Source organism: Phyllobates terribilis, unplaced genomic scaffold (genome assembly GCF_046119375.1).
Source record: "Phyllobates terribilis strain yellow unplaced genomic scaffold, ASM4611937v1 Scaffold_12__6_contigs__length_324123572, whole genome shotgun sequence".
Lineage (NCBI taxonomy): Eukaryota > Metazoa > Chordata > Amphibia > Anura > Dendrobatidae > Phyllobates > Phyllobates terribilis.
Window position 1 is genome coordinate 123,846,798 of NW_027362772.1, and position 27,356 is coordinate 123,874,153.

General features: G+C 46.5%; 1 protein-coding gene across 1 annotated transcript in view; it reads left to right on the plus strand.

The window, feature by feature from the left end:
- The first annotated feature begins 2,598 nt into the window (after positions 1-2,598).
- Positions 2,599-27,356, plus strand: part of DBP (D-box binding PAR bZIP transcription factor) — a 41,818-nt gene continuing 17,060 nt past the window's right edge. Inside the window, exons 1-2 of the mRNA XM_073656249.1 lie at positions 2,599-3,258; positions 14,518-14,853. Coding sequence (XP_073512350.1) covers positions 3,096-3,258; positions 14,518-14,853 — 499 coding nt within the window. The 5' untranslated portion in view covers positions 2,599-3,095. The remainder of the gene's footprint in view (positions 3,259-14,517; positions 14,854-27,356) is intronic.

Genomic DNA, 27,356 nt, shown 5'->3' on the forward strand with positions numbered 1-27,356 from the left:
CTGGGCTATACACAGCAGTCACACGCTATATACTGGGCTATACACAGCAGTCACACGCTATATACCGGGGGCCCATACACAGCAGTCACACGCTATATACTGGGCTATACACAGCAGTCACACGCTATATACTGGGCTATACACAGCAGTCACACGCTATATACCGGGGGCCCATACACAGCAGTCACATGCTATATACTGGGCTATACACAGCAGTCACATGCTATATACTGGGCTATACACAGCAGTCACACGCTATATACCGGGGGCCCATACACAGCAGTCACATGCTATATACTGGGCTATACACAGCAGTCACACGCTATATACCGGGCTATACACAGCAGTCACACGCTATATACTGGGCTATACACAGCAGTCACACGCTATATACTGGGCTATACACAGCAGTCACACGCTATATACTGGGCTATACACAGCAGTCACACGCTATATACTGGGCTATACACAGCAGTCACACGCTATATACTGGGCTATACACAGCAGTCACACGCTATATACTGGGCTATACACAGCAGTCACACGCTATACACAGCAGTCACACACTATATACTGGGCTATACACAGCAGTCACACACTATATACTGGGCTATACACAGCAGTCACACTATATACTGGGCTATACACAGCAGTCACACACTATATACTGGGCTATACACAGCAGTCACACGCTATATACTGGGCTATACACAGCAGTCACACGCTATATACTGGGCTATACACAGCAGTCACACGCTATATACTGGGCTATACACAGCAGTCACACGCTATATACTGGGCTATACACAGCAGTCACACTCTATATACCGGGCTATACACAGCAGTCACACGCTATATACTGGGCTATACACAGCAGTCACACGCTATATACTGGGCTATACACAGCAGTCACACGCTATATACTGGGCTATACACAGCAGTCACACGCTATATACTGGGCTATACACAGCAGTCACACGCTATATACTGGGCTATACACAGCAGTCACACGCTATATACTGGGCTATACACAGCAGTCACACACTATATACTGGGGGCCCATACACAGCAGTCACACACTATATACTGGGCTATACACAGCAGTCACACACTATATACTGGGGGCCCATACACAGCAGTCACACGCTATATACTGGGCTATACACAGCAGTCACACACTATATACTGGGCTATACACAGCAGTCACACACTATATACTGGGCTATACACAGCAGTCACACGCTATATACTGGGCTATACACAGCAGTCACACACTATATACTGGGCTATACACAGCAGTCACACACTATATACTGGGCTATACACAGCAGTCACACACTATATACTGGGCTATACACAGCAGTCACACGCTATATACTGGGCTATACACAGCAGTCACACACTATATACTGGGCTATACACAGCAGTCACACACTATATACTGGGCTATACACAGCAGTCACACACTATATACTGGGCTATACACAGCAGTCACACGCTATATACTGGGCTATACACAGCAGTCACACGCTATATACTGGGCTATACACAGCAGTCACACGCTATATACCGGGCTATACACAGCAGTCACACGCTATATACCGGGCTATACACAGCAGTCACACGCTATATACTGGGCTATACACAGCAGTCACACGCTATATACTGGGCTATACACAGCAGTCACACGCTATATACTGGGCTATACACAGCAGTCACACGCTATATACTGGGCTATACACAGCAGTCACACGCTATATACTGGGCTATACACAGCAGTCACACGCTATATACTGGGCTATACACAGCAGTCACACGCTATATACTGGGCTATACACAGCAGTCACACGCTATATACCGGGGGCCCATACACAGCAGTCACACGCTATATACCGGGGGCCCATACACAGCAGACATTGTTCCCGCAGACGTCGCCTCAGGTCCCGTCTCCATTGCTGACAGACACTTAGGAAACTGGAGGAAGATGAAATTCTGAGCAGAGTTGGAGCACGGGCACTGCGCATGTGCGACATCTCCCTTAGTGAGATCCCGTGTCACTGTCTGTGCACAGCAGGGCGGTACCTGTGCGTGTCAGTGACGTCACTACATTAATATTCATTGCCCAGTGGAGTTGGCAGCAGAGAAGCAGCCGTCAGTCACTGTGAGTGACAGGCTGTAATGAATCTCCTTACGGAGGATGAGAGGGCTGAGGAGAGACTAGGTGTCCATAGAGAGCTCTCATCACTATAGCAGCCACATACGGAGACATGACAGCCCTGTGCCACGTGACCAGCTGTCAGTCACCACAGCTAGGTCTGAGGACACGCCCCCGGAGCAGAGACGTAATTCTGCACATTGCCCAGAAGGCTGCAGTGATGGGAGCAGTGATGGCCGCCGTGCACTGGCTGCCGGCCACTGACAGGCATGTGCCTGGGGCTGCCGCACACAGATAATCAGCGGCTCAGAGTGCATGGCCAGGTGACACATGCCCGTCCATGTGTACCTAACCCTCATCGCCACTCCCACCTGCGCCGCTCATTGGCTATAACTGGGTCAAGCCCCTCCTACCCCGACTGTGATTGGACAAAAATAGGTCAGGGTCCACCTGCCTCTCCCCATGTCACTGCCACATGACTATGCCAGAGAAACTTGGAAAACACAAACACAGGGAGGCAGACGGCGCTGACAGCAGCGGAGCAGGACTGAGAGGGAGAGGCCGGGCTGCTGCACACACCGCTCGGGGGGCTGCACACACCGCTCGGGGGGCTGCCGCCGCCGCGTACATGGATGTAGCTGCTGCCGAGCGCTCCAGTGTTGTCACCGCGGTCGAGGAGAAGGACGCAGAACACGGTCCCATTCATCAGGAAATGGGGGAGCTCCTGCGCTCACCCCCATCCCAGCGCGTCCTGTGCCTGCTGCGCCCCCTGCTCGCCCGCTGAGCCCCCGGACACCAGCCTCTGCTCAGCCCCCGGACATCAGACACAGTCTTCAGTTTTTCTTGCAAGTTTTTGTGATTAGAAAGAAATCTCCAGCATCGGATCTGGTGCAGAGGAGGCTCCGAGCGCCACCTCATCTGTGCGGATCGTCAGGAGGAGATGGCACGGCCACCAGCACAGCTGGCGGGCACCGAGAAGCTGCAGGGGCAACTGCACCCCACACCCCCCATAGGGGCAGCCGGGGCGGGCATGGTCAGCCTGAAGAGCCTGCTGCAGGGGCCCATCAAGGGGCAGGAGCGCAGGGCCAAGGAGCTGTCCAACTGTGAGTGCCCCTCCTCCGCCTGTCTATTCTGTATCTGTCTATAGATCTCTAGGCATCACTCTCCCATATCTCTATCTCATCTCTATCTCATCTCTATCTCATCTCTATCTCATCTCTATCTCATCTCTATCTCATCTCTATCTCATCTCTATCTCATCTCTATCTCATCTCTATCTCATCTATCTATCTCTCTATCTCATCTATCTCTCTATCTCATCTATCTCTCTCTCTCATCTATCTCTCTCTATCTCATCTATCTCTATCTCATCTCTCTCTATCTCATCTCTCTCTCTCTCTATCTCATCTCTCTCTCTCTCTATCTCATCTCTCTCTCTCTCTCTATCTCATCTCTCTCTATCTCATCTCTCTCTATCTCATCTCTCTCTCTCTCTATCTCATCTCTCTCTCTCTCTATCTCATCTCTCTCTATCTCATCTCTCTCTATCTCATCTCTCTCTCTATCTCATCTCTCTCTCTATCTCATCTCTCTCTCTCTATCTCATCTCTCTCTCTCTCTATCTCATCTCTCTCTCTCTCTATCTCATCTCTCTCTCTCTCTATCTCATCTCTCTCTCTCTCTATCTCATCTCTCTCTCTCTCTATCTCATCTCTCTCTCTCTCTATCTCATCTCTCTCTCTCTCTATCTCATCTCTCTCTCTCTCTATCTCATCTCTCTCTATCTCATCTCTCTATCTCATCTCTCTCTCATCTCATCTCTCTCTCTATCTCATCTCTCTCTCTATCTCATCTATCTATCTCATCTCTCTATCTCATCTATGTATCTATCATCCATTTCGTCTACATCTATATATCTCTGTGCATCACTCTCATATCTATATATTTATCACATCTCTCTCCTATTTATTCTATCGTCTATATATATGTATTCCACCTGTCTATATATCTCTATGTATATATTATATCTTCCTGTCAGTGTCTGGCATGTGACCCATGTATTTGTGCAGAATCTTCTTGTATATTCTCTCATTTTGCCCATCGCTTTGTTGTCATACATCCCTTAGTGAATTCTTTGCGCCGTCCTCAGTTCCTGCTGTTTCTGGAGTTACAGCAGCCATTAAATCACTCTGTGAAGATCCTCATCCAGCGTATATGGCTGACATTAGGGGGGGGGGCATCAGATTTACTTCTCGTGGAGATATGTTATAATGGGGTTATTGTAGCAAGCATTTAATTATCAGTGTTCGCGTTGGTTCTGCGTCATCCTCATAGACTGACTATACACTGGCGGACAGGTCCCCTGTGCAAGAACAGAACATGGGCCCTTTGCCGTCCTAGATCTCATCATGGTGCACAAGTCCTCCTGCTTTGGAGGGGATAACGGCCCCTTGACCTCTTGGGCCTGATGTGACATGGCCAGCCCTGGGCCTACAGAACATCAGTACATGGATGACCTATTGAGACTGCTAATTATGGAGCTAGAAGTTGAAGTTGATCCAGTTCCTATGTTTCTGATGGCCATGCACCATTCTACCTCTGGATAGACAGTTGTTGGTCTTTCCCATCACATATCAGTGGTCGCCATTCTCTTTGCACTGGATCTGACTCCTGAAAATGGCCTATGTAGTCTGAAAGCAGGACCGGTCCATGTGCGTATGTCAGGCCTTTGTTCTTCTCAACCTTCCCATCTCCTTTTTAATATTTCTGTTTCTTGGCTTTTTCCAGCATTGATTGACCATAGCCACACCATAAGTATGTACAGAGTGGGGTAATAGTATCTGATCCTTCTCACCTTCTATATAATAATGACGATCAGCCACATATCCCAAGGTGATTGCTCCAGTGTAGAAGTTCTTGGATACATTGTAGCTGGTAAATATGATGAGTTTTGCAGTAATTGTAAAAGATTAAATTAAAAAAAAACACTAAAAAATGTTTTGACAATCTGATATTCCGAATATTTATCATTTAATATAAGCATATCTGCTAAATCTGGCAGCTGTTAATACAGTATCATCTCATGAAGGACGATTCTGCTGTAAGTATGTACTGTTACCTTACATGCACCTTGTACAAGCAGTTTCTGATCTGGAGTTCCTGGTTCTATTGAAATGGAGGAAATCTACTTAATTTCCAAAGCACATGAATGGGATTGTCAAAATCTCATTTCCATGGATTGTGGAGCCATGGAATTGAATCCGGGCTCATGTAGGAGTCTGTGTAGGGGATCATCATCACATGGATCCTGGCTATGGCAATGGTGCTTGTCAGTGACTACACACCTACCAACATATTTCTGCATATAGTAGTGTCCCACATGTTTACTGATATTGCACCCTAAAACTCTGGTGGACTGGTTTTAGGAAGATTTATTATCGTTTTGTGCCAAGAAGTGCTTCTATGGGAATGTGCCGGAGATATGGTGCTCCACATGGAATGGTCTCCAGTACAGGAGAAAAATGTGGCTGAAATGGACACAGTCGTGATTACAGGCCTCAAGCACGTGGTCACTATACACTTCTACACAAAATACAGCAGGCATGTAAAGTCATGGATCCATACTGTATCCATCTTATGCCATTAAGTTAATATGGAGCTTTTTCTCATCAGGAGATCCCACTCCACTCTCTCGGGAAGCAGAGCTCGTGCCGTCATGTGCTGTTCTGGTCCTCCATGGCAGCTGGTCTTCTCTTCTGCACCCGGCATCCTGAGCTCCTGGCTACGTACCAGACGCTGTGACATCATATGAGGCCTAGTCACTAGGCCTGGTGTAGTGGTATGTCATGCCACAACATCATGGTATTGTGGTGCCAAGTAAGCTAGAGGAGCCCAGGATGCCAAGCGCAGAGGTGAAGACCGGGTGTCCCGGAGGACCGGAATGGATTGCTCATCTCTACTACAGTGCTAGTTCAACGCAGTACATTGAATATCTGCTGCTTCATAATGGGAAGTGATAGGAGCTCTGGCACATCACCCTCCTCAGGTCCATCGCTGAGTCTCCACCGTGGCACCCTGTGTCTGTTAATGATTGAAGCACTGACGTCACATTGTCAGCGCTGCAGCCAATAACTAAGCCAAGCAGTTCTGCCCGGGTTGATGGTATAAGCCGCTGGGCTGAGTTATTGGCTGCAGCGCTGTAATGTGACGTCAGTGCTGAAAGCAATAACCAATACTGTGAGTGGCAGAGACTCCGCATTGGACCCAGAGAGGGTAATGAAGAACAGTTTGCCAGGGGAGAGGAGTTTTCCAAAAACCCCTTTAAATACTGTAAAGTTTATAAAACCGAGGTCGAATGTCATAACTTGGCAAAAGTCCTACCTTAATCTTTGTATGCTGCTGTACAGTTTGCATGCACACGGCTCCACTGTATGCGGGACACAATAGGCCTTATGCACACAGCAGAGCTACATACATGAGGCCATATGGTGGCACACACAGCTCCTTGTTGCTCCATATTAAGGAGCCATAGACCCTCTGGACCGATGTACGGCGCTCCATACAGCAACACCATTTGGCATCATTCTACTGTAGAACAGGGATGTCAAACTGAAGTACACAGAGGGCCAAACTTAAAAACTTGGAGAAAGTTGTGGGCCAACCTTGATATGTATTAAAAAAAAATGTCTACAATTGAGGAAGTTTTTTCTTACCAAATGTAATGAACCTTTTAATATGAAAGCAAACTTAAAGGGGTCTTCCCACAAACAAAGTACATTTTAATTAACATATAAATCATGGCTGCATCCCAAATAAAAACCTTAATATTCGGTTAGGTCACAGAAGAGCATATCTCACAACTTTTCAGCCCTTACAAAGTAATTTTCCTCCTATTGAAGCCCGTAGATTGCCCTTTCATTGCCCCATTAAGTATGATTACAAAAAAGTGCCCACCAAACACAGTATGATATCCCCACAGTGAATTCTTCAAGCGTAGCCTCCACACGACCCTATTGTAACCTTCCCCTGGCAAAGTATGGTGACCTCCAAAAAGTATAGTGCCCCAACTGTGATCTGCACACAGCCCTCCACACAGTATAATGGCCCCCACACAGTCCTCCATACAGAATAATGACCCCCACATATCCCTCCACACAGTATAATGGCCCCACACAGTCCTCCATACAGAATAATGGCCCCCACACAGTCCTCCATACAGAATAATGGCTCCCACACAGTCCTCCATACAGAATAATGGCCCCCACATAGTCCTCCATACAGAATGGCCCCCATATAGTCCTCCATACAGAATAATGGCCCCCACATAGTCCTCCATACAGAATAATGGCCCCCACATAGTCCTCCATACAGAATAATGGCCCCCACATAGTCCTCCATACAGAATAATGGCCCCCACATAGTCCTCCATACAGAATAATGGCCCCCACATAGTCCTCCATACAGAATAATGGCCCCCACATAGTCCTCCATACAGAATAATGGCCCCCACATAGTCCTCCATACAGAATAATGGCCCCCACATAGTCCTCCATAGAGTATAATGGTCCCCACATAGTCCTCCATACAGTATAATGGTCCCCACATAGTCCTCCATACAGTATAATGGTCCCCACATAGTCCTCCATACAGTATAATGGGCCCCACATAGTCCTCCATACAGTATAATGGGCCCCACATAGTCCTCCATACAGTATAACGGGCCCCACATAGTCTTCCATACAGAATAATGGCCCCCACATAGTCCTCCATACAGAATAATGGCCCCCACATAGTCCTCCATACAGAATAATGGCCCCCACATAGTCCTCCATACAGAATAATGGCCCCCACATAGTCCTCCATACAGAATAATGGCCCCCACATAGTCCTCCATACAGTATAACGGGCCCCACATAGTCCTCCATACAGTATAACGGGCCGCACGTTAAAAAATAAATACTCACTTCCAGGGCTGTGGAGTTGGTAAGCCAAACCACCGACTCCGACTACTCAATTTCCCTGACTTCCGACTCCACGACTCTTGACTCCACAACCAGGCCTCACTACTGAACATGTACACAAAGTGCAGCACAGATTTATCTCAACTAAAAGCCTAAATCCTTCGATCCGTAATGGAACAACCATTTATAGGACATTTCAGAACTTTCCAAAATTCTTATGAAAACAAACTGCGCTGAACTACTGAACCCAATTTATTTGATATTTTAGGAGTCGGTCCATTTTTACCGATTCCAAGTCTGACTCCACCAAAATGGACTCCGACTCCACAGCCCTGCTCACTTCTCCTTGCTCCTCCGCTGCTCTGGTCTCGGCAGTGAGAGCTCTGGAGCTCCTCACTGCTCGGTACAGCAGGCGCAAAATAGTGAGACATCAGACACAGAGGGAGAATGAAGGGAGAGCAGACGACTTCCCTCTTCCATCATTGCTCGTACAGTTGAATGTATTCGGGAGAGACGGGGGCCGGTGCTGGCGTTGTGGGCCTGAGATAATCACCCTGCAGGCTAAATTTTTACAGAATCCAGGAGGAAAAAGTTTTCCTACAATGCAGGCATAAAAGAGTTCTGTAAGGCTGCTAATAAGACCCAAGTGTGCCATTGTATGGAGTTGTATTAGGGCCATGTGCACGAGGCCACAAACATGCATTTCTGCAGCACAATGGCCATGAACTCTAGGAAAGGCAAGGCATTTTAAAATGCCTTGGCAAGGCAAAGATCACATAATCTTTCACACGTAGTTTTTATGCAATTTTTCTGGACAAGCACAGGAGTGGATACATAGAGAGGACACATCAGGATTCCCTTTTACACCTCTTCTGATCCATTCTTGGCCTATGGCTACAAAACCACATATAGGAGTCGGTCCTTGCACTGGACTTTTCACCTGATCTCTTAGAAGACAAACTTTACACTCTAGGATTAGTTCCTGCTCACAAATTAGACTAAATCTGCCCTGTAAGTAGAATGTACCGACCCGGCTACATCTCCACCATTAGATACTAGATGCCGGCAGTAACATTGTCTTATGCCATAAAGAGACAACCAGCAGACTGAATACTTTACATTATCCTAAGAATTTTGGGATTTGCTCGTTCACCCGTCCGTTTTTCACGTACATGTTTGATCCATGTTTTTCACGGATATAACTTGTACCATGTCTATGGGGCTGTCCACATGCCCATGTACTTTTGTGGTCCGAGAGGTCCACACAAAGTCACAGAGACATTTCCAAAGTCACAGATCAGACTTCCCAATGTAGATCTAAGGGTTGGTCAGAGAAGCCTGAGATGCCTCCATTATTTTTTAATACGAAAAATAATGGATGGTAAAAACTGACACTCTGACCAAAGTCTAAAAATCGGTATTCAAAACAATGATGAAACTCGGAGCAGAAAAATCCCGAATGAGCCCGTACAGTTGGTGGTAACACTACTGAATCCTATCATCAAAGTTCAGGAATTGTTAAGCAGAACTTAGCCACCATAGCAGGGGTCTGGTGAGAACTGCTGTTATCTGCAGATTCACTCTCTGTTATGATGGCATAATGTGTTTTCTGGGTCTAGGAAGCGACGTCTGTTTAATATTCATGTGCTGGATGTGTGGTGCATACTGGAGAGGAGCATTGCATAATAACATGGAGCGCTGCCCATAAGCCACGCAGGGCAGGGCGCAGGTAGAGGGCATTCCAGGTGAGATGGGAAGAGCCGCGTCCTGCATGGCTGACTGGCTCCCTCACGTGTAGCGCTAGCTGCTTACAGCACAGACCATGTGGCCATTGTTACGTTCCTCCCAGATAATTGTGGCCATTGTTTACAGCAGCGTGTGTTTAACGAGCCTGGCATGTGCTCCACAACATGAGAGGAGCTGTCATTACTGCACACTAAAGTCTACTCACCTAAATCACAACTACTCCGCAGTTCTGGCATAAAATATAAACCTACAATAAAGACTACACTTTATTAGGATACGCAAGTTTCATCTGTAGCAATAATTCTCCATAACATTGCAAAAACCTTTGAATTCTCTAGACACAAATAAAATTAAGTTTTTCTTACCATCAGTATAATGTCATTTTTGCATTATGGTTGAAATTTCTACCTTAAAGAGGTTGGTCACTACTTTTTTTTTTTATTAATATCTTATCTGTAGGATAGGTCATCAATATCTTTACGATGGGAGAACTACACCCGGCAGCAGCAGTGGCCAGAAGTTCTTTGATGCTGCCAGAACACAGCAGCTCCATCAAAACTACAGTGGCCGCGGCTGGGTACTGCAGATCCACCCCCTATGAATAGAGCCTCCGCCAGCAAGGAAATGGCGGAGCTGCTGTATCCCGGCAGCATCCAAGAACTTCCAGCCACTGCTGATAACAACTGATCAGCAGCGTGGATGTCGGGTGTTGCCCCCCCCACCAATCAGATATTGGTGGCCAAACCCTTTAAAAGGGTGGCAATTTTAATTTTATTTTAACAAATATGCCGGGCACATTATTTTGGGCACTTACTATTACATAGGTGTTACAGGTTCTCCTCCATCATTTTATTAGTGCCTTCCTCACAGCTTGCACAGCACTCTTATTCTTGAAATACCAGTTGATGGAGGAACTTGTGACCAGACCGGTCCTTCAGCTCCTCCAATTGAACAATACCTTTCCCATGTACCATTTTTTCAATAAGAGGAGGCTGATAAGTCAGAATTGGTCAGCATGCCTCTCCATCGTCTGCCATTGTGAGAACTGTGCCGTCTGTGAGGGAGGCGGCACCAACCACAACACGTGCTGGAGGACCACCCAAGAAGGAAAGGTCATGGAAATATGGAAACATTAATGATGAAACAGTGGAAACAACATTGAAGCATGTAGTATACTTTCCTTTTTTTAAGCTTTGGGTTATTCCCATCCTGGATATTTTTGCCATATCTAAAGGAAATGCCATAGATGTCCAGTAGATGCATGTCCCACTGCTGGGACCCACATCCATCTGGAGAACAAGGCCTCATGAAACATCGCCATAATTGGCCACGTGTCACTGTTCTCTCCATTAACGTGTATTACAGTTTAGAATGCCCATCCAAGCTAGAGTGCTACAAAAATGTAAAAAATTACGCCACTCAGAATAAGATGACCAACAAAGAGACTACTTTCTTTAAAAAGTTATTTTCTTCTGCAAAAATAGTAAACCATTAAAGATTGTTTTTCCAAAGCATGCATCCAAGTGAACTAAAAAGTTGCCAGAGGAAATTAAGATCAATTTTAGCAGAATGTACTTCGGGTCGATCCTCCATGAAAACACATGAAGAGGTCTACAAGATCCACTTGCAGTTTGATGGAGCTTTGAGCTTTTTCATCTACTTCTGCCTCACGGTATCCAGCTTCATAAAACTGAATGGGACGTCCTATTTTTAGCTGCTAAAACAACATTTCCCAGCAGCACCCTGCTTCCCCTCAGTTCTGCTGACCCCTCCCTCCCTATTCTGTGTACTCTGGACAAGCCCCATCTCATCACCTATCTCTGCTGTAGTCTATCACCAGGAGCATCCTAGGAGACGGATATAATTGTAATTGTTCTTTGAAACAATAATAATAATACATTAAAACCAGCAAAGACCAAAGTGACAAAATAATCTTGTGAGAATCCATGCCAGCGCAGCTTCATGATGGACATGTGGTGCGCTGGCTCAGCACTGCTTACATGAGCTGTGTTGGTTGTTTGTCCAAAAGACATTACTTTGTGATCCGTGCATGCCCGGATAACGAAAGCAAGAGCGGCCTCTGGCAGCTGGCTCATACAGCAGTGACTAGAAGCAGCTGCCTTATAGACATGGGCCGCACACACAGGATGGCATGTCTTCATGCTCCACCGTCGCCATTGGAACTTCTAGAGGACAGTCCAATGGAAATGAATGGGAAATGGACCTGGGGAATTGGGGGTCACCATTCGGGCAGAATATTTAAAAATAAATCTTTCAAAAATGCTCATCTTGGAACAATTGTCTTGATGAGGATTATTATGAGCTGACATCATTTTTTTAGGACTAACCCTTTAAAAGTGACATTATGAGCACAACATGTAAAAATTCAGATCCGCTTTAAAGGGAATTTGTCACCCTGCTGCCCCATTGCAGAACAGCATGATATAGGGGCAGAGACCCTGATTCCACTGATGTGTTATTTACTGGGCTGTTTGCTGCAGTTTTGATAAAATCCTTGTTTTATCTGCTGCAGATCTAGCAGTTCTCTGAATGCTGAGCTCTGTATATCTCCGCCCACACCACTGATTGGCAGCTTTCTGTGTACACTGTACATAGGCAGAAAACTGCCCATGAGCGGTCGGGGTGTGGTTGGACTACCTGGCGGCCGATCTATTAGTCCTCTAGTGATAATTTCCAGCTGATAAAATGGTGATTTTATCAAAACTACAGCAAGCAGCGCAGTAAGTGTCACATCGCTGGAATCAGGGTCTCTATCTCTACATTATGCTGCTTTCAGATTAGATGGCAAAAACCCGGTGGCACATTCCCTTTAAGGTCTCAAGTACAGACACCATATAACATACTGATGTTTAGTAAGCGGACCATTAGACTGAAATCTGACAACAGACTAAGCCACGACATGGAAAAAATGAACTAGAAGGAAAACTGCTGCCTTTGGTGCTCTAAGCAGGAGATGGTGTTTCCAGTTACTAAAAACATTTTTAACAGAACTGTCTCATGGGTGAAAGCAAACTCCTCCAGCTGCTCTGCTTTCCCCTGACCCAGATCTCTAATCCAGCAGACCTGGAGAGGTTCCTACAATTAGTGACATGGCATGTGTTATGTAAGGAGGTATCCGGAATGCCGGATACATTCATCTGATGGATGATGCACATTATTGCAGCTTTCTGCTGCCTGATTGTAGGGGCTGCGGAGCTCCATAAGGGCACATTCACCCGTACAGGGGAATGCAAGTCTAGGGTGTCTGTAATCCCCAGCTACATGCAATGCAAACATTGCCAATTACTAAAAAAACTGGTGAATAGCTAAAAGGGTGATGGCAGCTCAGAACGTGACCCACAGATCCGGAAAATAAGGGTATGTGCACATGATCAGTAATCGCTGTGGATTGGACACAGCACACTTGCACTGCATGCAAACTGCAGCGGCCAGATGTTAGAGCATAGTGGATGCCCACTATGCGTCTCTATGCACCTGCGGACGCGTGGCGCGTCTCTCCAGACCCCGCAGCAGGTCAATTTCTCTTGCGGAATCGCTAGTCTCCGCAAGAGAAATCAGATCAATACCATGTACACAATGGTTCAATGAACACATGCAGATTCACCTGCGTGCAGCGCTCTGGACGCAACATAAAATATACTGTGTTCAAAGTCCTGACAGTACTGACCATGTGCACATAGCCTAAAGGGTTGCAGTGCTTCTTCAGCACTGCGTCCCCTTCACAGGGGCATTCTCCATTGTAGTGTGGCTACCTCCATGTGATTGTAGCAAGGAAAAAACTGTGAAAAGTGCTGTGGCCCCTTAAAGGGAATCTGTCAGCAGGTTTTTGCTATGTAATCTGAAGACAGCATGAGGTAGGGGTTAAAACACAGATTTCAGTGATGCCTCTCTTATCATGCTCAGTGGTTTTGTTTGCTTGCAATGATTGTTTTAGTACCAGGAGCTTATCATTGCTGGGACACAGCAGTGCGTGCATGCTAGTCCAACACGCCCCCTCCTGTGATAGGCACCTCACTGACTATGGACTATGTACACTGCGAGCTTGGTGTGGGCGGGGTTAGCTTCCTCAGCTCTTCTGCATTGCTAAATCTAAAAACTGCTTGTGTCAGAACGGCTGCACCCAGTAATCTAAGTGATACATCATTGGATTCAGCTTCTCTTTGCCTACTTCATGCTGCTCTCAGATGAGGTAGCAAAAACCTGCTGACAGATTCCTTTTAATTGTCAGAAAGATGAGGATTTTAGAGGTAGGACCCCCACTCCCTCAGGAATCATTGAATGATATCATATCCTGGCACTTACTGAGATATGAACGCCCCTTTAACACGTATCCATATAAATTACTATTGTGCAGTACTGATTTTGAGAGTAAATTTAAAGTGAAAAATTGCAGGAGAACAAATGTTACTGCTGACTACTGTCAGGCGGAGAACGCAAGCCGAACATGTCCATAACCCACCAGCCAATCCAGAACTGAATGTGTGCTCCTCTGTGCTACGTATTACAGTATCATGTTTAGGGTGGCAATGGATTGATATGTTGGTCATTCTTAGGGATCTTTTTATTTTTTCTTTGTACAAGCAGTATCAAGAATTTTTGAAGCATCTGATTTTTTTTTTTTGTTGTTTGTTGCAGGTATTGTAAAAGATAAGGAGAGAAAACTGGAAGAGGAAATGTCTGGCCCTCGCCCTGCTCATTGTGCTTTCCTCGGCTCACTTTTATGGGAACGCACTTTGCCGTACAATGAAATAGAATACGTTGATCTGGATGAGTTCTTATTAGAAAATGGTCTACCGTCAAGCCCACCTCACCAGCCTTTCTCACCAGCTAACTTGACTCCACCACCATCCAACCAGTCAGTCGTTGACCTCAGTCGACCAGCCTCCTGCGCCTCTTCTTCTACCTCCGCTTGTTCCTCTCCCGTGCAGAGCATGATGGGTAGCGAATTTGACCATCCAAATGACAAAGAAGGTATTGTTAATTGAACAAGATTGAACCATTATATTGTATTGAATTACCTTGCAAATCCAGTGCCATAACTCGGGGGGGCCTGCCTTGTGGTCTTTGTGTATTATCCTGCAGTAATGACGATGCAACCTCTTGACCGCTGCAGCCAATCACCAGCCTCAATGATACTAGCACAGTTGGCTTATGACTGTGATGACTTGCTGCACTGGTCACATAGACATTGCTGACCTGTCGTCACTGAATGGCAGTGCGGAGTGGCGCAGGATTTACCAGAGTTGTTTTTATTACTTTTTTTTGTACTTTTTGTAGCCATTTTTTTTAAGTGTTGGGCAACCCCTATAAAAGGCCACTATATATTGATTTTAACAAAAGTGTTGGAGACATGATATTGTAGCACTTAATGGTATATACTGTCCGTACAGGCTCTTGTCCTGCACTAGTTAGCGCCCAGCTACCCAGCACTATTGTCCTCAACATAAAAGATGGACATGCAACCAGATCTGTCCATCAACGTCCTCTAATTGCAGGAGAACTTAGAATACAAATATATTAAGTGCCATAAAACCGTATCCCTGACTCATTTGTGGCCGACCCTTTTCGCTTATGACTTTGACACTATACTCTGCTATGTGCCTCCTTGCATAATACAGCAATGTATGAGAGATTAAATCGGGTGCAATTTGCTATTCTAGATGTCTGATTTTAACATTCTCTATAAAATAAGTTGTAACCAGACAGATAACTATTAAAACTGGGCTGGACTTATAGTGAGCCGGTTACCAATAATTATATCCATTGCAGTGTGAAGGAAGCGCTGTGTGCTACTGTTCCCCTGGCAAACACATGGAGAGAGTCCAAAGCTCTCGCCTCCGATTCTAGCAGGAGGACACCCGCCCCAACCACAAACATCTAACCAGTGTGCCATGTTGTGCCAGCCAGGAACTTTCTGGTAGAGAAGCCTAAAACCCGAACAGGAGCAGTAGCCATAAATCAGCTAGAATAGACTTTATGCTGCAGAAAATTAAAGGGCTATTCTGAAAATCACAATGTGGTCTTACAATATTGTACACATGCATGTGTGCCAATGTCACCATTTTCCATATGACCCTCCAGGCTGTATTTATCCCAAAGTGCCAGTGGCACCATCCTGGCCATGGTCGATCAAGTGCAGTGCAGTCTCCCTCCGCTGTCTTCCTGTGCTCCGGGATGTGTCTAGGATGCTTCGTTCTTCTAGGAGGGTTGATGTCACTAAAAGGTGTGAAGTCTCATTCATTACAGTGCAGCGTTGATGTCAGGAAGCCGCATGTACTGCAGAATGGGTGCTGTATACAGGGGCTGAGAGGAGAAATATAATGTAGGAGGGAACTCTATATAGAGGGGCTGAGAAGAGATAAATACGGCAGGATGGGATGTATTCAGGGGGATGAGAGGGGCGCTATACTTCATAAGGAAGTTATGTACTGTGGGTGGATAGTAAAGATATACTGCAGGATGGTGCTGTATATAGAGGGGCTGAGAGGAAATATATACGACAGGATGGGTTGTATTTAAGGGGGTGAGAGGAGAGCTATACTGCATAAGGAAGTTATGTACAGGGGGTCTGGAGATGAAACATATGCTGTATATAGAGGGACTGAGAGGAATGATATAGTGCAGGAGGGTGCTCTGTATAGAAGGGCTAAGAGGAGTGCGATAAAGCAGGATGGGTTGTATTCACGGGGCTGAGAGCAGTGCTGTACTGCATAAGGAATTATGTACAGGGGGCGGAGAGGAAAGATATACTGAAGGATGGTGCTATATATACAGTGGGTACGGAAAGAATTCAGACTTTAAATTTTTCACTCTTTGTTTCATCGCAGCCATTTGGTAAATTCTAAAAAGTTCATTTTTTTCTCATTAAAGTACACTCTGCACCCCATCTTGACTGAAAAAAACAGAAATGTAGACATTTTTGCAAACTTGTTAAAGAAGAAAAAGTGAAATATCACATGGCACCCTTTTGAGCTAGTACAGCCATGAGTCTTCTTGGGAATGATGCAACAAGTTTTTCACACCTGGATTTGGGCATCCTCTGCCATTCTTCCTTGCAGATCCTCTCCAGTTCTGTCAGGTTGGATGGTGAACGTTGGTGGACAGCCATTTTCAGGTCTCTCCAGAGATGCTCAATTGTGTTTAGGTCAGGGCTCTGGCTGGGCCAGTCAAGAATGGTCACAGAGTTGTTCTGAAGCCACTCCTTTGCTATTTTAGCTGTGTGCTTATGGTTATTGTCTTGTTGGAAGGTGAACCTTTGGCCAAGTCTGAGGTCCAGAGCACTCTGGAAGAGGTTTTCATCCAGGATATCTCTGTACTTGGCCGCATTCTTGTTTCCTTCAATTGCCACAAGTCGTCCTGTCCCTGCAGCTGAAAAACATCCCCATAGCATGATGCTGCAACCACCATGTTTCACTGTTGGGATTGTATTCGGCAGGTGATGAGCAGTGCCTGGTTTTCTCCACACATACAGCTTAGAATTATTACCAAAAAAGTTCTATCTTCGTCTCATCATAGTCTGGGAGTCCTTCATGTGTTTTTGAGCAAACTGTATGCAGGCTTTCATATGTCTTGCACCGAGGATAGGCTTCCGTCGGGCCACTCTGCCATAAAGGCCGGACTGGTGGAGGGCTGCAGTGATAGTTGATTTTGTGGAACTTTCTCCCATCTCCCTACTGCATCTCTGGAGCTCAGCCACAGTGATCTTGGGGTTCTTCTTTACCTCTCTCACCAAGGCTCTTCTCCCACGATTGCTCAGGCCACTGTGCTCTTAGGAACCTTGAGTAATGCAGAAATTCTGTTGTAACCTTGGCCAGTTCTGTGCCTTGCCACAATTCTGTCTCTGAGCTCCTTGGGCAGTTCCTTTGAGCTCATGATTCTCATTTGGTCTGACATGCACTGTGAGCTGTGAGGTCTTATATAGACAGGTGTGTGCCTTTCCAAATCAAGTCCTATCAGTTTAATTAAACACAGCTGGACTCCAATGAAGGAGTAGAACCATCTCAAGGAGGATCGCAAGGAAATGGACAGCTTGTGACTTAAATATGAGTGTCTCAGCAAAGGGTCTGAATACTTATGACCATGTGATATTTCAGTTTTTCTTTTTTAATAAATTTTCAAAAATTTCTACATTTCTGGGTTTTTTTCAGTCAAGATGGGGCGCAGAGTGTACTTTAATGAGAAAAAAATGAACTTTTTAGAATTTACCAAATGGCTGCAATGAAACAAAGAGTGAAAAATTTAAAGGGGTTTGATTACTTTCTGTACCCACTGTATATAGAGGGGCTGAGAGGTGAGATGCACTGTAGGATGAGGCTTTATTTGTTGCTTGCTCCTGAGGTACCAGTGATGTGAAACAGCAAATACTGACCTATTGATGCATAGAACAGAAGATTATCTTCTATCATATGCATCAACAGAGCAGCAGCATCAGACAACAATCACAGCTCTGCACTGTCATTGTGGAGGAGAGCAGGAGAGTTGAGCTCTGCTATAGCCAGCTAATAATGAAGGTGAATTCTTAGTGTGACGATTTCTCAGAGATGAGGGGCTTGTCAGGAGCACAGGAGAGAAGGGGAGGTTCTGCAGCACTGTGGAGAAGCAAGGCCTGCTGGGAAATATAGTTTTAATAGATAAGAATGGGACCGTACATTTAGCTATGTAAAGCTGGATGCAGCGAGGAGCAGATAGAGATGAAAAAGACACAAAGATTCCAGAAAGAAACGTTATGGGCTTAGTCTGTATATGAACAATGTGCATTTACTGTGCTTGGTGAGAAATAATGCGATTCTGGGAATAATCTTTAATTATATCTTGCAAGGTTTACAAAGGGTCAGATCGCAGAAACCTGTTTATGTGAAAATAGTAGAGTGGTGTGGTTTGGCTTATCTGACTAATTGGCCGTCTAGTGTGTTGCTGAATTACCTCCGTCAGTGACTTTGCTCCTCCTTACACTCGTGTCTAAAACGTGAAAGAAGAACTAAGAAGCCTCCTGCTGCCAGAAGAGTGCACAGTCCACGTGCCGACTCCGCACTCCTCCTGATGTAACAGATGGCAGGAGGCGCACGGCCGTGTGACACTGGCTGGTGGATACCTGCTCGCTTTCTCCCATAGTGAGTGCATGGCTGGATGACGGTGCCCATGGCGGCCCCATGCGTGTATCTACCTGCCGTCCTGAGGTGATGCAGGGTGACTTGGCAGGAGCGATGCTCTGCAGCTTGTAAGCTGTGGGCGAGACTGGCATTATGTCTGCACATGGATGGGATGTTTGCAGCTTTCCTGTTGCTTCTGAATTTGCTGATGACAAAATGTGGAGAAATGTCAATTAGAATATTCACCGGTGACAGGTGAAGTGAATAGCACTTATCGTCGGCTTACAATGGCACCCATGAAAGAGCAGAGTATAACGGGCAGCAAAAGAACAGTCAGGTCTTAAAGGGAATTTGTCATAAGGTTTTTGCCAACTAATCTGAAAGCAGCAGAATGTAGAGACCCCGATTCCAGCGATGTGTCACTTACTGGGCTGCTTGCTGTAGCTTTGATCAATTCACATTTGTACCAGCAGGAGAGTATGACTAAAGGACTAGTAAACCTGCTGCCATGTAGTCCTCCATATTATTTAGCTCTTTATAACCCCGTCCCCACCGCTGATTGGCGGCTTCCTGCCTATGCAGTGTACACAACAGCAATCAGTGGTGTGGGCGGGGCTATACACAGCTCAGCATTCAGAGAACTGCTAGATCTGCACAGATAACACAGGGATTTTAAAGTGCAGAAAGCAGCCCAATAAGTAACACCGTGCTGGAATCGGAGTCTCTGCCCCTACATCATTCTGATTTTAGATGGGGTAGTCAAAACAGGATGATAGATTCCTTTTAAAACTAATGTGCTACAGGAAAAATGAATATAAGGATCTTACCGACTACCAAATTGTGAGGGCTTGATCCGAGGAGGGACAACCACTGAAATGACATCAGGGTCATTCTGTGACCCCAAGGACTCTCAGGTCAGATCTCCTTAAGTGGCACAAGGGGGACCTACACCGTACAGGACAACTGCTTTAAAAGTCGCTATGAACCTTTTACACTAGGAAAGGAAAATGAGGTCACACTTCCATATTGGACCTCGATGAAATTAATTCACAATTGCCTAGGCTTCCTAACTGGCCAGATTAGTATCCCCGAAGTTAACCCCTTCATGCACACTGACAACTCTACGTCACACCAGGGTGCGCATGTATGGAGCGGGCTGAGCAGCTGAGCCTGCCCCATAACCAGCAGATGCCGGCTGTGTTACACAGAAAGCACCTGCCTGGGTAACACTGCTATCAGTCACTGATAGAATTGCAGGATCAGACGCCAGATTTGTGTATTTTAAGTCATCACACTTTGGCTATGTTCCCACCATGAGCTTTTGGTGTTGCTGATTTTCTGGACCCATTAAGTAAAATAATTACTTGCATTTTTTTGAAAATAAGCAGCATAAAAACCTCACCAAAACCTCATCGTGGGAACGTAGCCTTACCCAAAAAATGCAATAAAAAGTCATCAATATGTCGTAATTCAATAAAAGCGACATCTCAGCACGCAAAAACACAAACCCTCATACTGCTCCAATGACAGAAAAATAAAATGTGACCGTTCTCAGAAAATGGCAACGACTTGCAAGTCTTCTAATGTGAAGTCTTCTTTGGCTTTTGGTAGTAAATTATAGTCCCTGGTGACCCAGTTGCCAGCTAGCCACTCACTGGCGTTGTGGTTTTCATTTTTTTTGTCATGCCAAACCCTGACCGTGACAGTAAAATGCCCCAATCATACTGCAAGCCCATTCCTAAGGCCTCTTCACACATCCGTGTTTCACTCCTGGTTTTGGCATACAAACACTGATTAAAAATACTGACCAAAAACTGATGTGTGAATGAGGCCTAACGTAGACTTGGAAGAATCCGATAAGCCAGGTAGCCCAAGAGTTCATAACTGGTCAGAAGTCTGAAAGCCGTCCCCTGAGGCTCAGTCTACCAAGCGGAGTCCACCATTAACCAGATCTCCTAGTCTCACCACAGTTAGCGTCTAATTCTATGTGATCCACTAAGATCATTTTCAATACTTGAACCGGTGAAAAAGATCAATAACCCAAAGGACATTTTCACATGATGTAGTTCTCAGTGGTCCAGTAATTTACCTTCAAGTCTTCTGTAATGGTGGGCAAAAGTCTAGGCTCCTAATAATACCGGACTAAAGGGGTTCCCAGCCCCTGTAATCTCCACTGATATCTGCTGCCCTATATACTGTCATGGCCAAAAGTTTTGAGAATGACACCAAAATTATATTTTCACATGATCTGCTGGCCTCTGTTTTTTATTAGTGTTTGTCTAATGTTTATATCACATACAGAAATATAATTGCAATCATATTATGAGTACCAATAGGTTATATTGACAGTTAGAATGAGTTAATGCAGCAAGTCAATATTTGCAGTGTTGCCCCTTCTTCTTCAAGACCTCTGTAATTCTCCCTGGCATGCTCTCAATCAACTTTTGGACCAAATCCTGACTGATAGCAGTCCATTCTTGCATAATCAATGCTTGCATTTTGCCAGAATTTGTTGGTTTTTGTTTGTCCACCCGTCTCTTGATGATTGACCACAAGTTCTCAATGGGATTAAGATCTGGGGAATTTCCAGGCCATGGACCCAAAATCTCTGTTTTGTTCCATGAGCCATTTAGTTATCACCTTTGCTTTATGGCAAGGTGCTCCATCATGCTGGAAAAGGCATTGTTGGGCGCCAAACTGCTCTTGGACGGTTGGGAGAAGTTGCTCTTGGAGGACATTCTGGTACCATTCTTTATTCATGGCTGTGTTTTTAGGCAAGACTGTGAGTGAGCCGATTCCCTTGGCTGAGAAGCAACCCCACACATGAATGGTTTCAGGATGCTTTACAGTTGGCATGAGACAAGACTGGTGGTAGCGCTCACCTCTTCTTCTCCGAATAAGCTGTTTTCCAGATGTCCCAAACAATCGAAAAGGGGATTCATCAGAGAAAATGACTTTGCCCCAGTCCTCAGCAGTCCACTCCCTGTACCTTTTGCAGAATATCAGTCGGTCCCTGATGTTTTTTTCTGGAGAGAAGTGGCTTCTTTGCTGCCCTCCTTGAAACCAGCCCTTGCTCAAAGAGTCTCCGCCTCACAGTGCGTGCAGAAGCACTCACACCAGCCTGCTGCCATTCCTGAGCAAGCTCGGCACTGCTGGTAGTCCGATCCCGCAGCTGAAACAGTTTTAAGATACGGTCCTGGCGCTTGCTGGTCTTTCTTGGGCGCCCTGGAGCCTTTTTGACAACAATGGAAGCTCTCTCCTTGAAGTTCTTGATGATGCGATAGATTGTTGACTGAGGTGCAATCTTTGTAGCTGCGATACTCTTCCTTGTTAGGCCATTTTTGTGCAGTGCAATGATGGCTGCATGTGTTTCTTTAGAGATAACCATGGTTAACTGAAGAGAAACAATGATACCAAGAACCAGCCTCCTTTTAAAGTGTCCAGTGATGTCATTCTTACTTAATCATGACTGATCGCCAGCCCTGTCCTCATCAACACCCACACCTGTGTTAATGGATCAATCACTAAAACGATGTTAGCTGCTCCTTTTAAGGCAGGACTGCAATGATGTTGAAATGTGTTTTGGGGGTTAAAGTTCATTTTCTGGGCAAATATTGACTTTGCAAGTACAGTAATTGCTGTTAAGCTGATCACTCTTTGACATTCAGGAGTATATGCAAATTGCCATTACAAAAAATGAAGCAGTAAACTTTGGAAAAATTACTATTTGTCTCATTCTCAATACTTTTGGCCATGACTGTACATTACATAGTTGACCTGTGGATATATCAGCCCCACTCACGTTTAGGGAGTACAACTGAAATTTACATCATTTTACACCTGACCTCCGACGTCCTCCTGTTCTCAGTGCCTTCAAAGAAAATTGTATGGAGGTGTAAAAGTGTTCGATCAGAACCCTCCTACATCCAAGTCATGAGAACAATGGCCTATTCAATGTAGGTTACAAAAACCCAATCCCAGCTCTCGTGTGTGCCCTGGGGAAAGGGAATTTCTACTGATTTCTCCCGCTAGATTTGCAATAGTTTTCTATGAAGTGGCACCTTGGACAGTGAGTGGTACGTCACATATCCAGCGTTCTCTGCCTGAGTCTGTATTTTATGTCTGTGTGATGTCCTCTTTTATACATTAAGTTTAAAATGTATGTGATCAAATACAGTCCCTTAGGTTATTAAGGGCAATGTATATGTAAAAATCAGGTGTAATATGGATGGTCTGTGTGGGATCCGATAGACTTGTGTAGGCGAGGCCCATCGGACACTTGGAAGACAACGGTGAGATTTTTTCACACGGACACTTGGTCCACGTGAATAAACAGTCATCTGTACAACCCTATTGAATCACATTGGTCAGTGTGCTCGGATAATACTCATCTGTACGGCCCTATTGAAATCACATTGGTCAGTGTGCTCAGATAATACACTCATCTGTACGGCCCTATTGAATCACATTGGTCAGTGTGCTCGGATAATACACTCATCTGAATGAGCCCTTAAAAGGATCCAGTCAGCAAATGAAACGGTATTTCCCTGTCTGTAGCCATGGTGGTAATGCAGGTAAACGTCAGGTTATAGATGTGTAGTATTGGAATGAATGACAGTCTCCCTGCGGGTCATTGGGCCGGCTGTAACGGTCAGCGCTCTGTACAGTGTGCGCGGTGGTGATCTCGCCCCTGTACTGACAGCGGGCACTGCAGCATACGTGTGTCCTTATTTGTCAGTGGATTAAAGAAATCAGACCTCCGCACAGGGGTTTTGGTGGCATTTTTACTTTTCAATCATGTACCTGCATTTTTTCAGGAACTTTTAGAAAATCTCCACTGTTCCTCAAAAATATCAGTGTTGCATGTGTGTCCGTCAGCATGTGATTGTGAGAAGAGCCGGACTGTGATGGCTAAGCAACTGGGTAAGAACATCTCCAAAATGGCAGCTCCCCTGGGTGCTCACAGTATGTAACGGTCAGTACATGGCTGTACAGCAAGGTTCACTGATGCACATGGGGTGGAGACTACCACAAAAGGTACAAGACAAAATGGTTTTCCACCATGTGTTGTAGCCAACCAGTCCATCATACAGTAGATGCCCATGTCTCCTGACCATATGACCATGGCTCCTCACTAACCGTTCCATGGTACGGTAGACCACAATGGCTCCTCACAGACAGGTCTGTCGTGCAGCAGATGACCATGACTCCTCCTTAACAGGTCCATCGCAGTGTAAATGACCATGTCTCCTGACTCACCAGTCTATCGTACAGTATATGACCATGGCTCTTCACAGACTGCTCCATTGTACTGTAGATGAACAGGGATCGTCACCAACAGGTCAATCGTACTGTATATAACCATTGCTCCCCATCAACCAGTCCATCGTACTGTAGATGACAATTTCTCCTGACTGACTACTCCATGGACATCTCCATCATACTGTAGATATCCGGGGCCACGATCTGACTGCTCCATCATACTGCAGATGATCATGGCTCCTTACCAACCGGTCCATTGCACAGTAGATGACCATGGCTCCTCACTGACCGGTCCAATGTACTGTAGATGATGATGGCTCCTCACCAACTGCTCCATTGTACTGAAGGTGACCATGGCTCCTCACCAACTGGTCCACTGTACTGTAGGTGACCATGGCTCCTCACCAACTGGTCCACTGTACTGTAGGTGACCATGGCTCCTCACCAACTGGTCCATTGTACTGTAGGTGACCATGGCTCCTCACCAACTGGTCCATTGTACTGTAGGTGGCCATGGCTCCTCACCAACTGGTCCATTGTACTGTAGGTGACCATTGACTCTTCACTGACTGGTCCATTGTATTGTGAATGACCATGGCTCATCACCAGCTGCTCCATTGTACTGTAGATGACCTTGGCTCCTCACCGACCGGTCCATTGTACTGTCGATGACCATGGCTCCTCACCAGCTGCTCCATTGTACTGTAGATGGCCATGGCTCCTCAACGACCGGTTCATTGTACTGTAGATGACCATGGCTCTTCATTGACTGGTCCATTGTATTGTAGATGACCATGGCTCCTCACCAACTTCTCCATTGTACTGTACAGGGGGCGCTGTGTGACTGATTACTGGCCCACCTAGGAATTTTTCTGACAACTTTAATTACGGGGCAGATTCTCTATACCGCATTCATAATGGCCTCTGTGAGTTAGGTTGTTCTGGTCTTGTGAGTACATACTGGAAATCAGATGTAACCCTATACATTATTTGAGCTTGTACCTGGGGGTTGTAGTTCTCCTGGTGAGGATACATACAGACTGTACATTGTGACCCTGTAGCTGAGGGTTGTAGTCCACTGTGCATTATGTGAGCCTGTAGCGGGGGTTGTAGTCCCCTGTACAGGATGGGAGCCTGTAGCGGGGGTTGTAGTCCCCTGTACAGTATGGGAGCCTGTAGCGGGGGTTGTAGTCCCCTGTTCAGGATGTGAACCTGTAGCTGAAGGCTGTAGTCCTCTGTACAATATGTGAGCCTGTAGCTGGGGGTTGTAGTCCTTTGTACAATATGTGAGCCTGTAGCTGGGGCTTGTAGTCCTCTGTACAGGATGTGAGCCTGAAGTGGGAATTGTAGTCCCCTGTACAGGATGTGAGCCAGTAGCAGGGGTTGTAGTCCCCTGTACAGTATGTGAACCTGTAGCTGGGGGCTGTAGTCCTCTGTACAATATGTGAGCCTGTAGCTGGGGGTTGTAGTCCTCTGTACAATATGTGAGCCTGTAGCTGGGGCTTGTAGTCCTCTGTACAGGATGTGAGCCTATAGCTGAGGGTAAAGTCCTCTATACAGTATGTGAGCCTGTAGCGGGGGTTGTAGTCCTCTATACAGTATGTGAGCCTGTAGCGGGGGTTGTAGTCCCCTGTACATTGTGAGCCTGTAGCTGGGGCTTGTAGTCCTCTATACAGTATGTGAGCCTGTAGCTGAGGGTAAAGTCCTCTATACAGTATGTGAGCCTGTAGCGGGGGTTGTAGTCCTCTATACAGTATGTGAGCCTGTAGCTGGGGGTTGTAATCCCCTGTACAGTATGTGAGCCTGTAGCGAGGGTTGTAGTCCCCTGTACATTGTGAGCCTGTAGCTGGGGGTTGTAATCCCCTGTACAGTATGTGAGCCTGTAGCGAGGGTTGTAGTCCCCTGTACATTGTGAGCCTGTAGCGGGGGGTTGTAATCCCCTGTACAGTATGGGAGCCTGTAGCTGGGGGTTGTAGTCCCCTGTACAGTATGTGAGCCTGTTGCTGGGGGTTGTAGTCCTCTGTACAGTATGTGAGCCTGTAGCTGAGGGTTGTAGTCCTCTGTACAGTTTGTGAGCCTGTAGCTGGGGTTGTAGTCTTCTGAACAGCATGGGAGCCTGTAGCTGGGGGGTTGTAGTCCCCTGTACAGTATGGGAGCCTGTAGCTGGGGGTTGTAGTCCTCTGTACAGTGTGAGCCTGTAGCTGAGGGTTGTAGTCCTCTGTACAGTATGTGGGTCTGTAGCTGGGGGGTTGTAGTCCTCTTTACAGTATGTGAGCCTGTAGCTGGGGGGGTTGTAGTCTTCTGTACAGACTTGTGCCCCCTCCATATCCCTGCAGACTTGTGCCCCCCCATTCTCCTCAGACTTGTGCCCCCCCATTCTCCTCAGACTTGTGCCCCCCCCTTATCCTCCTCAGACTTATGCCCCCCCCTTATCCTCCTCAGACTTATGCCCCCCCCTTATCCTCCTCAGACTTGTGCCCCCCCCCTATCCTCCTCAGACTTGTGCCCCCCCCCTATCCTCCTCAGACTTGTGCCCCCCCCTATCCTCCTCAGACTTGTGCCCCCCCCCTATCCTCCTCAGACTTGTGCCCCCCCCTATCCTCCTCAGACTTGTGCCCCCCCCTATCCTCCTCAGACTTGTGCCCCCCCTATCCTCCTCAGACTTGTGCCCCCCCTATCCTCCTCAGACTTGTGCCCCCCCCTATCCTCCTCAGACTTGTGCCCCCCCCTATCCTCCTCAGACTTGTGCCCCCCCCCTATCCTCCTCAGACTTGTGCCCCCCCCCTATCCTCCTCAGACTTGTGCCCCCCCCCCTATCCTCCTCAGACTTGTGCCCCCCCCCCTATCCTCCTCAGACTTGTGCCCCCCCCCCTATCCTCCTCAGACTTGTGCCCCCCCCCCCTATCCTCCTCAGACTTGTGCCCCCCCCCCCCCCTATCCTCCTCAGACTTGTGCCCCCCCCCCTATCCTCCTCAGACTTGTGCCCCCCCATATCCTCCTCAGACATGTGCCCCCCCCCCTATCCTCCTCAGACTTGTGCCCCCCCCCTATCCTCCTCAGACTTGTGCCCCCCCCCTATCCTCCTCAGACTTGTGCCCCCCCTATCCTCGTCTCTGCGGGCTC